This window comes from Nicotiana sylvestris, chromosome 2 (assembly GCF_000393655.2).
Source record: "Nicotiana sylvestris chromosome 2, ASM39365v2, whole genome shotgun sequence".
Lineage (NCBI taxonomy): Eukaryota > Viridiplantae > Streptophyta > Magnoliopsida > Solanales > Solanaceae > Nicotiana > Nicotiana sylvestris.
The window spans coordinates 87,352,467-87,367,668 of NC_091058.1; the positions used below are offsets into that span (position 1 = coordinate 87,352,467).

The window sequence follows — 15,202 nt, forward strand, 5'->3', positions numbered from 1 at the left end:
AAACTAAATTATATTGCACGATTTATGAGCATCATTGTATAATTAGGAAATTCGCAGCAAGATCAAGAATAGAAGATTCGTAAGGTAAAATGGAGATTAATTAGGATACGCTGTATTTAAGTACTCAGAAAATTATTTATTAAGAGAATAATTTAATTGAAATTTAGCCATGCAATAGTGTGTTATATTAATAAACTTCATCCACTAATTAACTATGAGCATATATAATTTTAATAAAGAAATTCGCAGCAACATAAAAGAAAAAAGATCGCAGCAAAGTTCAAAACAGAAAAAAGGTAAAATGGAGAATAGAATATTTTGTTGTATTTAATTACACATAAAATTATGTACTAACACAGTAAGAAAAAGAAGAAAAAAAGGAGACAAGAAAAAGAAATAAAACATAAAAAAGAGAACAAAAAACTATAGCAGCTTCACTTCCCTAGATAAATAGCTAGATTTACAAACTGCGGTTTAATTAATTTGACCAGTTCAAGTACCATTGTCTCTTCTCTTTTGTAATACATGAAGCAAAGGCGATTTTCTTTAAAACTTCCTTGTTTTTCTAATTCTGAATAGAATGTCGTAGAGGCTGAGGTGGAGCCTAACGTCTCTTTTGTTCAGCTATTGTTTTCCCTTTGTTATAGTATACTATATGTTACCCTAGACGTTGTTTTACAATAATGAAGAGTGATCATTTGTTTGGATTCTGATGGGAAGGCCATTGGGGAAATCGACGTAAGGGAAGGCAAAAGGCTGATCAGAAGCAGCTAATTGCCAGTGGAAATTGAGGACAAGATAGTGGATGAAAATGGCCATCTCAAGTTTGGCCAATTCAGATCCTGTACACAACCGTGGTCCTCCCCCAAATGGCATGAAATTATTACTACTTTTCGTTGTGCTGCTCGTGCCTGTGCTTCCTCCGCTTGCTGAAGGCGACCCTTGTTCATTCTGCATTAACAATTAATTTAACACACCACTCAGCCAACAATTCATGAAATTTTTATTTGCCACACATAATTTCTTTTTCTTTTATATAAGTGGACAGGGATATTAATGTTGGACTGGGTCTTGAGGAATTTATATAATTAAGTTTACCAAATATTTGCATACTCATAAAGTTTTTTTAGCTATTCCATATTCGGTATTCACTTGCCCAATTAATCAGGATTCCATTGCATGAAAGTGTTCCCATCCTATACACCTGTTTAAGGGTGAAAAATCTACTCCATCCCATCACATCTCTACTATAATACATACTCGGACCACTTTAACTAATTCTAGCAAAATTTTCACTCTTTTTTTTTTGGATTATAAATTTATGCACTAGATTACAGTAGTAAATTTATTTAATTTACTGACTGTAAATATGAGTATTTTTATGCTAACTATTGGACTCTTTAGCAATAGAAATCAAAAACATCAATGAGTGTCCTTTCGTCCTCTCAGCTGTTATAGTCATTATTATCCAGACAAGTCAGATTACAGAAGAAGATTGGAGTGGACATGCAATTGCATGAATATCTGCTTTTGATTCTGTAGTACATTGAGATCCTGAGGAACTAGTACTGCTGCACCAAGCAGTCAATGCACTTGATGTCTTCAAGGAATTATTATCTTGCCTCCTCCATGCATTCTTGAATATATATTATGATGTTTTTGTCTAAAGAAAATCATTATTTGGTACCTCAATTGCTACACTACGCTAGCTATTCTTACCACAGGCGGAATTAGGAAAAATTTGAAAAGTGAAAATTCATATTATACTATACGGAATATATAATATTTACATACTATAATTTTCTGACAAAGAAAATATAATTAAACTTCTTCGTTACATGTAATTCTGCCCTAGGGATGGAGCTAGCTCTTTGGATACGGGTTTGGCTGAATCCATTAACTTTCGTCCAAATTCTGTATTTATCTTAAAAAATCATTGAATTATGTACAAATTGTTAACTTTGAACTCAATCACTTAAAAAAATTAGAATTCTGAACTCATGGTTTTAAATTGTGGCTGCGCCTTTATCTGACCTGTCTCGGCCCCAAAAAAGAAGATAGAATGGGAAATGAATGGAGCAGCATGGAGGTGAGCCAACATGAAAAGCACAGGTGCACGTGCACATGAAAACCCCACAGCCACATGCGGGTTGGGGTTGGCCGAAGGCTTTTAAGTTTGTAATAACCTCGATTGGGGCCTCCGATCCCCCACGCCCACACGCATTGCCACCCTTCTGGGACTTTGATCTGGTTTTGGGTTGGGGTATGGTCTATGGATGCACAAAAAATTAATTTCCTATTTGAGTTTTTGAATGTGTGGGTGGGTGTGGAGAAAATGTTGGGTCAGAGTCCTAACACTCTTTTTTTGGGGTCTAATTATTTGGTTTCTGAAATTTAATGTCTGACTAATTTAAACTTAGTTCCTACCGCATTCCTTCACGGTAAAGTAGTCTCACACATTCATATGGAGTACTCAATTCACAGCTTTTGGGTGGGGTACTTCTCCGTACAGTATGCAACATCTGTGCAGGAATTTGATCATGACAGTTCATTTTTGGTTTGGGTCCCTTTCTGTGGATTATTATGATTACAAGGATAGCTAAATCCCACCATGTTTTTTGCTTTTTTGATATTTTATAGACTCTTTATCATGCGACCCCAACAAATGGCCTCGATGGAATGTTCTGTTGGACTCATCTTCCAAGTTCCACCCCAACCTTGTCTTAATGCATTGCCTTATCCATTTAATTGCTTTCTTCTTTTGGATACAATTATATCAGCCATAGTTTTCTCACCGAGCTTAAAGATGTTATTTTCAATGGTACACTACTTTATTAGTACAATGCAAACTTAATGTGTGCGCATTTAACTTTATATTTTAAATTATACAAGAACAAACAACAAAATTGAATATACTTAGTTTTCCATATTGGCGGAGGACAGAACAGATCCAGGATCTAGATTCTATGAGTTCAATTTAATTTTAAGGTTTTTAATATTGAAACCATTATATTTTTAAAGTTATTAGTTCAGAACTAACTTTTGTTACAATTTTAATAAAGTTTAACATATAAAATTATACTCTGCGTCGAAAGTAGTGGGTTCAGATCAATCCAACGGCCAAATGCCCCTTGTTGAGGATGTCGTCGAGAATTTTGAGTAATTTTTTACCTCATCAGCTACTTTTGAGTTAAGTTAGACCAAATGTCTATTTACTTAAAAAAGAGCTTACTTCGTACCCCTGTGCTTACATTAAGTGCACCTAAATATGAGTACAAAATGGTTTCTTAAAAATAGAGGTGTAATTTCTTTTAGCTTCTTGTCACTTGATCTAACGATTCTCATGCATGTGCAACCTCAAGCACAGCACTAATAAAGGTAGCAGAGTATCCATTAAAAAAAATTGAAACTGTATAAAAGAATTTGCAGTCTCTATGAACCTACCTACAATAAATTTTAATCCGTCTAAGTGCTTTATGTAGTAGTAGAAGATTGAAAGAGAAAAAAAGTAGTAAAAAAATATAAGCACGTTAGAGGGTTTTAATGCAAAATTGACAAACCTGCCATCTCCACGGATCGAAGTGCTGAGGTCGGCCAAAAAGTGAAGGATCTAAATGCACTGCTGAAATCACCGGTAGCACTTTCCACCCACATGGAATGTCATAACCTTTTTTGTTTTCAAGTTGAAAAACCAAAAGATTGTTAAAAGGCAAACCAAATCAGATTCTAAAGCTGCAGACAGGCATTCTAGCTCATGTATATATTTTACTATCTCTGCTCTAACTTACCTTTATATCGAACATCTTTCACAGCCTTCCTGTGAAGAAACCTTACTACATTCCCAAGCCTTAGAGTCTCACTTATAACCTACAAAGTTTTTAAATAAAAAGTGAATCAATACGAAAGTATTTTACTTATATATATTGTCAGTAAATAATATTGTATTTTAAGATATACTCATTTTCCAGGTTATTATTTGCTACACTTTTCTTACGAACAATTATATATAATTATTTTTTAAGTGAGCTGATAGTATTAGGTCTTCACACCTCACACATGGTGGGAAGTTAGTGATATACTCCATACATTCACTTTTTGCTTGTCATGTTTCGCTTTTCGAGAGTTAAACCAAATAAACTTTGAACAACATTTAAACAAGTATTTTTTCACCATATTGATATGGTGAGAAAATTAAAAATTATAGTATTTTTCGTATAGTTTCCGAATATCTAAATTTTAGTTTTAAAATGTTAAGAGAATCTAATCTAATTTAGCTTCAAATATTAGTTAAATTGACTCTCCAAAAGCGAAACTTGACAAGTAAAAGTGAAAATAGGGAAAGCAAAACTTGACAAAGTGAACACAGGGAATACATGACAATAAGCTATCATTTATTTGACATTAGTTTTAAAGACTAGAAGCTTACACATTGGGTGAATTCCATTTTCTTATAGTCATCCCAAGTCAATTCTGTGACTCCTGACTCCTTTTTGGCTCTGGAAATCTCTAAGTGTTCTTCCTGAATATGTTATCAGCACAATAAATTAAAGGTTGGACTTCAAGAAAATGATAATCCATTCACTAATTAAAAGTTGATTAAATCTATGAGCTTACTGTTAGCTGTTGAACAGCAGCAGGACAACTTTCCAAGAAATAAATTGCAAGAGCTATGGCTACAGATGATGTTTCATGGCCAGCAAAAAGCAAACTTAGTAGCAAATCAAGAATTTGTTCCTTTGAAAGATTGGAATTTTTCAGAACCCAACCAAGTAGGTCACTTTCATCTCCTTTCATTTCTTCAAGTCTCTCTTCCATTTTTCTCTCGATAAAATTAAGAATTGTCGATCGAGACTGTAACAAAATAGAAAATTAAACTTAAAATTCAAGTCTTGAAACTAAACACTTTAATTTCTGCTTTTACTTAAATGATATGGTGGTATCAATATAGTAGTATATAATACCTGTAAAGCCCTTCTGTAAGCTGTTCCTGGAAAATTCAATGGAGCAGAAACTACTCCTTTCATAAATGTAATGTACTCTTTTTTCAGCTGCTCTGTCTCTGACTTTCCAGGTTCTAAACTCATGATATGTTCTGCCATAAAGTTGAATGTAAACTGTAGAAATTCAACACACAAAACAAGAACAATCACTAAAGTTAGAAAGAGCATATAGAAAATTTGATTAACATTTTGAAAAACAAAAAACTTACCTTTTTTGCTTCATCTTGAGCACAAACTACAGAATCCTCTTTCCAAGAACCAAGAACAAGCAGAGTATGCTTTTCAACCTCCCTTAAAAGCTGATTCCTGAGCCTAGCATTGCTCAAAAAATTCAGAGAAATCATCCTCATATCTCTATGCATTTGTCCAACTTGAACCAACATAGACCATTTTCCAAGAATTCCACCTATACTTCTCGGGTAACTACACTCAAACAATCTGCCTTCATTTTGCAAAATGTATCTGTTCAGCCCTGCATCTGCTGAAACTATTGTCGGTTCCCCAAACAAATTTGACTTGTAAATTTTCCCATACCTGCAAGTTTAAGTGTTCAGAACATACAGATTTTCCTGGTTTTATTTTTTCTAAAAAAAGTTGGGCTAAGAGTTTAATTAATTACCTTGAGATGTGATGTTGCATGAAATCTCCAATAGTAGTAGCAGAATAAGGTTTCAAATAGCCAATGGTTTCACCAAGAAAAGGCCAACCCATGTTTCCTGGTGGGAGATTTGGAAATTTGTGTTTTCTTTTGAATAGATTAAGAATAATAACTACAGCCAAGATTGGGGGAACAAGAAAAAGAAAAAACTCCAAGTCAGACATAGATAATTTCTGTTTTTCTCTGGCTCACAATAGGCTCTGTTGCTGAAATAAGATATTAATAGTAGTAATAACAGTGTTATATAGCAGTATATGCAGCTTCAGTTATGAATCTTCCCAGCTGCTACTATAAAGGAACTTTCAGTTTTTTGAAGCTCTTCTTGGAAAGTATATTGCTTTTTATAGGCTTCTTTGTTGTCGTTTAGCATTGAGTTCCTTCACACTTCAACTCTACTTTATTCTCTAATTAAATATAAATGCCTTCTTAATTTACTATTATTATATCCTCCTTACACTAAATACTGTACTACTATTAAAATAATTTTCATGTTTTTACCCGACTTCTTTTCTTGATTACATCACCACGATAGAGTAGAAAACCGAGATACATAAGTACAAAATATAAAGACCAATATTTTCGTTATTTCTAGGACATAATCATTCATAGGAACAGTCGTGAAACATAGTACTCCCTCCGTTCCAATTTATGTGAACATGTTTGACTAGGTACGGAGTTTAAGTAAAAAATGAAGATTTTTGGAATTTTTGGTCCTAAACAAGTTTAAATGGGGCCCAGAGTATTTGTGTGGTTATAAAAGCTTCTCATTAAGGGTAAAGTTGTAACTTTAAGCTAAATTGTTACCAAATTTAAAAGGGTTCATTCTTTTTGGAACGGATCAAAAAGGAAATAGGTTCACATAAACTGAAACACAGGGAGCAATTGTCTTTGCAGTTAAATTAGACCTATGATTTATCTTTTTTAATACAGTATTAGACCTATCATTCATATTTTTCGATTTATCTAATATTGAACCAATATATTATTATGTTGTTTATTCCAAATATTCAGCCTTGAATGTGAAATTAAATATCATATCTCCAATTTCAGCTCAATCTGAACCTAGGGCCGGGAGATCTTATCCTTTAGGTGTCTTCTTTTCATAGAGAAAAATGAATTATATATGTAATTAAACTTGCAATCTGAAAGTCATACTTTCATGTTCTATAAACCATTAAAATTCCAACAATTTGTTTGTATTCGTTTTCCTTGCAAGAATGTTGTGATAATGTTTTATACTAGAAAATGCACTCGATATTTGCGCCATAATGATAAATGTATTAAAGTTTTTTTGGAAAATACTTAATTATTCAATGTTTGCTAAGAAGAATACTAATCACAAATTGGAGTAATAAGATTTCTTTGACTAGACTCGGGAAAACTTGTCTTCATTTGTTGCTTTTTGATATCTTAGTTTAGTACTTTCAAATCTCCTTCATAGTTTGAGACGGTGGATAACTAATTCTCTATCAATGAAGAAATCGAAGTTGCAGCGAATCAAAATATGAGAAGAAAATAAACACCATACATAAAAGCACGAGATAGTGAGAGAGAGTAAAAGGAAGATTTTACGAGGGGTTAAAAACTAAAGACTTGAAGAAGTAAAAGAGGGCAATAAATGACAATAAATAACTTTCAAATAGTAGATGAGACAAAGATAACCCAACACTAATGAGATCCTCATATGTCTTTCTGACAATGTTTGATGATATAAGCGATGTTATCTTTCAATCCTTCTTTGGATCCGGAGAGGGGATAAAGAAAAGGAAAGTGTAAAGTCAAGCTTTGCTTCTATTCGATAAAGTGAGAACGTTGGTGAATTTCTTTACAAAATGTCTAATCCCCTTTATGATTCACATCTCTTCCTATTGATAAGAGCACATGGGCCACAAAACTCTAGATAATACAATATAAGGTAATATCCATTAAAATAATCTCTAGGGCATCTAAATCCTAAGACTAGTTATCACTTCGTACTGAGGATAAATGCTTGTCCTTGTCCTCATCTTCCGCCAAGCCATTTTTACCTCGGCACCACTTTATTTTTCACATTTGACCTCGACCTTTTGGAGTCATATCGGCACGTCAAGTCATCGAAGGCTTTATCACCGTTGACTAGGTCAAACGCATAAAATGAAGTTTTTACCCGTACAATAAGGTTCATGTCCAGATACACTTTTAATTTCACAATTTTTTTAACTTCAAATTTAGATATTATTCTATTCAATTTCAATCAAATATTGGCCAAGAATTGACCATGTACAATAAGGAAATAGGTGGTTCTGAGCTTTTCTTCTAGCCTAACTAGGAGTACTTTACATCATCAAATAATTTTCACATGTGAGAAAATGTTGATACCATTAATCATCAAATTATTAAATAATGCATATTATAGAAATTTATCAATAATTATATATTATAAGTGATATATGTAAATATCTTTTCCTGGTCATCGTGGTTTATTTATAGTGTTGCAACAAGAAGAACCAAAAGTTATTATAAATACCTCCTTTGCGATTTTGGGGTCATTCTATTATGCACAAGAGTCCAGTATGACTTTCGGATGACTTTTGGTAACACTTGTTTTCTAAACATCACACGATAACTTTTTGGTAAACTCTTTACTAAACATCAAATACAATACGGTCGGATTTGTCAAAAACAACTCCAACGTGTTATAGGCATTTAAGTTTTTAATGTCCTGTCCTTTTCATATTTTTGTACTGTTTTTGCCGTGTATCTTGCTGCTCAGCTATCGTTCCAAAATAATAACAAATTAAGTATTAATTAATCTCCGCCCTTTGTGTATAAACCCATACAGGAAGTTATAATTATAACCTAGTTGTCGTCAACGTTAATTCATCGGACTTCAATTTGATTGAATATCCAAATATCCAATTAAAACTCTATACTATATTGATGCTGCACTATCGACTAACATGCTCCAAATCATGAAATAAAGAAAAGGAACAAGGGCAACAATAAAACTAAATTTAAAAGTAAAAGTTATTTATCTCAAGTAAATGATCAACTGAGAAACCCACTTACATTTACAAATTTGAGAACGAAAGATTTTATTATTTATTTTCAAGACAGACAAAGGACATCCGAGGCACAAAATGCTCTTGTAACTATAGACTAGATGTCTTATGAAAATTACTGCACTTATAATTTGTAAGCATTCATTTACCACCTGTTTTTTATTTTCTTTTTAGCCGGATCTAAGAGGTATTTTGTTTAAAATGGCAAGTGGTTATAGACTACAACAACGCTGTTCTTTAATCCTTGCAAACATGATACAGATATAAATTTTAACTTAAATTTATATGTACGCGCGTATAAATCGAAAACTAAGGTAGAAAGCTAGTAAATAGCAGCAAGTTTATTCTTTTCTTACGTGTAATATCAATAGTATTTTTGTACTTTCTTATCCTTAGATTTGTATTACTAACAATTATTTTTTTGCTTTAATTTTCTTGTTATTTTGTTGGTATAACTGCTTCGTGTTACTGCTTCCTTTTCGTGGTTTATCCATTAGTATCATATTTCTTTTCAACAATATTGTTATTATATTTTTCCTGCCGAGAGTTTATCGGAGTCAACCTCTCTATTTTAATAAGATAGGGTAAAGTTGCGCTACCCTTCCCAAATTTATTACAGTGGGTTTTTGTTGTATAAGAGAGAGAAAGAGAGAGTTGGGGAGTCCTAAGTATTAAATTGTACCGACTGACTTCAGCTCATTTGAAACCAAAACATACTTATTGAGCTCTCATTATTGTTAACTTTATTAACAAGAGAAGGTGAGATCCAAACCGTTAAAGTTGGAGAAATGGCTTTTATCATAAACGAACGGCTATTAAAAAATACATCCACCTGGCCCAATAAGTTGTCTTCTCCATAATTGTGGAACCAACGGATCAAACAATAAGAAAAAACAACTCACCATTCGTGCGGGGTGGACCTTTTTTCAGATGAACATTTTTATCTCTACCCAATCATTGCCAGTATGTCAAGTCTCCCGTGTCAGTTCCACACGTGTGGCAGAGCGGGGGCCAGAATATTATATGCGCACCAACTGCGAACTTTAGGTGTAGGCCATAACGCCGGCCGTGATTCATGAGTTGGGAGATTAGGGTTGGGGCTTCTTTACAGCCCGATTTGATTAGACTTTGCCATAACACCCAAAGGAAAGGAAATGCTCAATTTTTCGTATCTAAGTCAAACCTCTTTATAATGGTTTTATTGTTTTAATATTTTTGGACTGCTATAATAAAGTGTTATTAAAAAGATATATTTTTTCTGTTTCAAATTAGATGACACACTTTTTTATTAGTCCGTTCCAAAAAGAATAACATATTTTTACAATTCGAAATAATTCATCTTTAAACTCTTCATTTTATCCAATTTACCCTTAATGAGAAACTTTTATAACCACACATTACACATATGTCATGTCTTAACAACACTTTTACTCCTTAAGCTTTTAAGATTGCAAGTTTAAAAAGTTTTCTTTTTTTCTTTTTAAATTCCGTACCTAGTCAAACTTCCTTAACTAAATTAAAACAGAAGGAGTATATTATAACAAAATATAAAAATTAATTTTGCGAAAAATTAAACTTTATTGTGAATAATATTATATAGGGATGATGTTAAAAATAAATCTGATTGTATATGCACTTTAAGAAAGAAAAGCGAAAACAGAGTTGAGCTCAAAATAAAGAGATCTTTAATGGTAGAAAAGGACAAACATCCTCGATTCTACTTGGCGTATGTCTTGTCAAGGGAGAAAAAAAAAAGGGATCTAATTGATTAGTACTACCATTTTGTCTTAGATAATGAAGAATTGCGTTTATGAAGTACTTGTATTCATTGAATAGGATAACTCATTGAACAGCCAACTCGTAATAATAAGAAGATGAGTTGTGATTCTATGTGACGCATGGTTCATTAAAGAGTAGTCAAATGGACAGGGTGAAGTATATGACTATCGATCACTACGGCATCTAGGGTTGTACATAGGTGGGGAGTTTGGTTCGAATTTTCTAATTACCAAATCAAATCAATTGTATCGGGTTATTAAATCTAAATACCAAATCAACCTAATAAAAATCGGGATTTTCAATCTCGATTTTTCTCGGATTTTCGGGTTTTTTCGGGGTTTTCATAAAATCTTTGTAGCACAAAATATAGAATTTGTGCTCCAAATATTTCTTTAATCCAAGTAAGATAGAACTATTTAAGTTATTTTTCAATAAAATAACATAAATATGAGATGAGTCATGGCATTGTACTAAAATATTCAACAATAAAGATAATAAAATCGCATAAAATAAGTATTATTAATAAGCATAATGAAAAGAAACATAATTTAAAATTACCAATAAGTTATGCATTTTATCTAAACCACGGAAAAACTAAAGAATAAATATCCAACACTATTTTCATTCATAGTACAATTGATTTGAATGTCTTTTATTAGCATTAGTATTAATTTGATATTGATTTAGGATTTATTTGAGTTACTAACATTTATAGACTATAAAACTTATTGGATCATCCAAAAATTATAAGTCCAAGCTTGAAATAATACGTGAAAAGATAAAACTATGAAAAAGCTTAAGAAATATTTATAAACTACACTATAATAAATATTTTTATGTATTAAATATATTTAAAACGTCTATACATATAATGTTGGGTTGATTTGATTTCGTTTTGACTTTTTTAGTTAAAATCAAACTAAATATGGTCGGATTTTTTTTTTCAACACCAAATTACAGTCGAATTTTTTTCTCGATTTGACTTGAATTATCGGATTGATGCGATTTGTCGATTTTATTTGTACACCCCTAACTGCATCTATGCTTTATAGTAGGGCATGCACTCCCTAAATCTAATGAAATGTAGTTATCCGAATTCAAGACCTATACCAACTGACCAACCGACGAATTATAGTTGTCAAGATCATCTAGAATCTTACAAATGTCTGACATCGAGCGACTTGGACAAAGAGCGGCACCACACACGATCGATTTTAAGTCAAACCTTCATATGAGAGTTGAGGGTTGGCTCATTTGGTGAGCTCCTTGAGTAGCGTACATTCCCTTCCCCTTTACTCCCTCACACAATGCATGTAATATAGAAAAAACCTCCCTTTGTAGCATCTTCCAACTTCTACACTAGATAACACCTCTCTATCGTTGCATAGGCCATCGTAGCCTCTAGAGTAGAGAAATTGAGTTACATAAATCCATTAGGGGATGATAACATATGTCTAAGCATTGTTAATACGCAACCAATTGATCAGGGGTTGATGTATCACATCCCAGCATTTCAATGCACTAACCCACTAGGGACAATCAAATCCATAACATTCTCTCAATAGGAAAAAAGAAAAAAACATGGGCTAATTGCATGTATAACGTAATGCCTTTAACAAATAATTAACCTCACTCGTGGTCAACTATTACAAATTCTACCTATAATGGGAGAAAGAATCCGGGATCGATCTCTATTTGATCCTTCTACTAGCATTTTGTGTTCATTTAAGGCAGGGCAATACGACGCACAAAGTATTTCGCGTTCATACAGGGTCCGAAAAAGGGTTGTACCCAAGACAGAGGCGGATTCAAGATTTAAATTTTATGGGTTCAATTTTTGAAGGTTTTTTTGCATTGAGCATGTCATATATATTTTCAAAGTTATGGGTTCATATTCACTATTTCTTACAATTTTAATAAATTTTTACACATAAATTTATGTCACGCTTCGAAAGATATGAGTTCAATTGAATCTGTAGCTATCGTGCTAGATACACCAATCCCCCAAGGGGTATAACGTAAAGAGTTTATCCTAATACAAACATTAGTGGCTGATTCCATGGCTCGATCCATCTCAGACAGAGGCAGATTTATAAGCTTAATTATGGGGCACGTGAACCCATGGTCTCTCCATAAAATTAGATATTTTATGTACAATATTTTAAAATTGGTATAATATTAACTGTTGGCACTCATGCTTCAAGAATATTGAATGATGCACTTGGTTGAAGGTTGTGTTATTTATCAAGAGATATAGAGATCAATTCCTACTAGGTACATCTTTATCTTCTTTTTTTTAGTGCACTCATGTACTAGAAATTCAAGATCCGCCTCTGATATAACAATTTTTATGGAAAATAATGATAGAAAAATACTTTTGATATCTCAAAAAGAAATATTTTAAAACTATGTCTAGATTCATTTTCTTACTATTATATTAATGAGTCATTATTATAGCAATTATTTTAAAATATTTGTAACAGAAAATTTGTTAAATTTGAATTTAATTTGGGACAAAATAAATTAGACAATTGAATGGTCATTAGTATGTATTGTACGTTATTGAAAAGTCAATGACATTAATATTTGAAAAATCAAGGCCAAATACATATGCAACCCATCCAACTTGGCACCATTTTTTATTTTGGCACTTTATCTCTACTTTGTTTCATTTTGGCCCTCTAACTCTATTTTATAGGTTCCACTTTGGCCCTCCAACTTTATTTCTTATGTTCCACTTTAACACAAAAGCTAAAACCAATGCAAAAAATATAGCCCGTTAAATCTGAGGTGTAATAAATATTCAATTAAATATTGCCACCTTATTTTTTCATCCATATCAAACGGGTCAATACTAAAATACTTGAACCCGATCGTATTTTTTCATCCACTGTTGCCCCATCTTCATTTTGTAAGTTCTAAAACTTTCATCTGCCGATTTCATACCTGACCCGTTTAGATGAAATAAATCCACAAAAAATACGGTCGGATTCAGGTAATTTAGTATTGACCCATTTGACATGGATGAAAAAATCATGTGACAACATTTAATTGGATATTTATTACACCTCAAATTTAACGGGCTATATTTTTTGCACTGGTTTCAGCTTTTGTGTTAAAGTGGAACATAAGAAATATAGTTGGAGGGCCAAAATGGAACATATAAAATAGAATTGGAGGGCCAAAATGGAACAAAGTAGAGATAAAGTGCCAAAATATTAAATGGTGCCAAGTTGGATAGGCTGTATATATATTTGGCCAAAAATCAATGACCAATCTTAATGACTTAAGTTTTAACGTATTTTGGAATAGCCTTTATGGCTTGAATGTTTTCTTATGGTCTATTTCTTTGAATAGCCTCATAGATAGTCTACTTCTGGTTATACTTTCGACTACATATGTATCTTCGTCTTCGTAACAGAAAAGTAGGGAAAAAAAGCTAAAAATATTTTCTTTCCCTTTTCTTTGTGATGGGTTTTCTTCTTGTTAATCTTTGTTGTTTCTGCTCCTAGTTATATTAAAAGGGTTTGTTGAATCCTGAGAGATACATCTAATTTTATTTATCACGATATGAGCGAAATATCCATAAGGACAATGTTCTTGACACGCATCAAGCTAAATATTATTCTCCATAATCCAATATTTTTCCAACAAATAACGGATAGCAACTCCACATGAGAGAAAATTGGTATTTAACGTTAAAGTTGGTCGTAAGAGAATTTCAAAAGGACTACTATTTGTAATAATGGAGACGGGAGGGATAATTGCGTGTGATAGCCGACACTCTTCCATGCTATCCTCTAAATGCTCGTCTCAAAACATAAGCCAAAAATCCTGTTTGAAAAATCTATGTCGAGGCTACATGAAAAGAGACCAAATCCCCTTTTTATGAGTAGATGAAAAAAAAAAGCAGAGACTAAAGCGTAAAAGCAAGAGAGAATAAGAAGCCATTTTGTCCGTTGTTCCACTCTCTTTCTCCATCAAAAGAGGAGTCAGTCATGGGCAATTGGAAAAATATCTAATTTTGGTCCACGACTCCAGACCATAAAAATCATAATTCTGTAAGCCAAAGGGCATTAAAAATCATTGCGCACGCCTGGTTTCGTAAAACGTGGCTACACCATGCTCATAGAATTCCAGGCATTGTGTGCCCATTCCGAATCATTACCTAACTTTTGTGTTACCATCATTGACTAATGGACTAATGACTAATCCCTGCTAACTTTTTCCATCTAGATAAATCCCACTTGTATTTTAAGATCAAACCCCTATCAAGCTTGAAAATATACACTTGATTAAGCAGCCATTTTGGATTTCTTAGGCCTTCTTTTTGTAGCCATGTCCCTATGTTTGAGGCTCACTGTGTCACACATAAGATAAAGCCAAGCATCTCGTCTCCGTATAATTAGCCAACTTTGCATATGCCGCGGGTGAGTTCTCAACTTAGACACATCAATGGCTAGCAAGCATCTCTTTTGTCTTCACTAATGGCTAGCAAGCGTTTATACTGTAAATTAAAGAATTAATTATAGGTAAATCTATAATAAGTGAGACTAATAATCTAATTATATAGGCAATCGTCTATAAAAAATGACATCAGTAACTTAAAAAAATTAAAGCAGCTAACCTAATATAGCATGTTAAGACACATTCTAAAAAAGTTTGTTGCATTCTCAGCGTAAGTTAAATCCGTTTCTAATAGTGTAAATCATGGGCTACAATAC

General features: G+C 32.8%; 1 protein-coding gene across 1 annotated transcript; it reads right to left on the minus strand.

The window, feature by feature from the left end:
• Positions 1 to 279: 279 nt before the first annotated feature.
• LOC104210061 (cholesterol 22-monohydroxylase CYP90B51) lies at positions 280 to 6,041 on the minus strand. Its single transcript, XM_009758861.2, has 8 exons — positions 5,620 to 6,041; positions 5,210 to 5,534; positions 4,962 to 5,114; positions 4,615 to 4,851; positions 4,427 to 4,519; positions 3,789 to 3,867; positions 3,561 to 3,667; positions 280 to 951 (listed from the first exon to the last, which is right to left on the minus strand). The coding sequence occupies exons 1-8, from the start codon at positions 5,820 to 5,822 to the stop codon at positions 676 to 678; spliced, it is 1,473 nt and encodes a 490-aa protein (XP_009757163.1). The 5' UTR covers positions 5,823 to 6,041; the 3' UTR covers positions 280 to 675.
• Between the last annotated feature and the right edge of the window lie 9,161 nt (positions 6,042 to 15,202).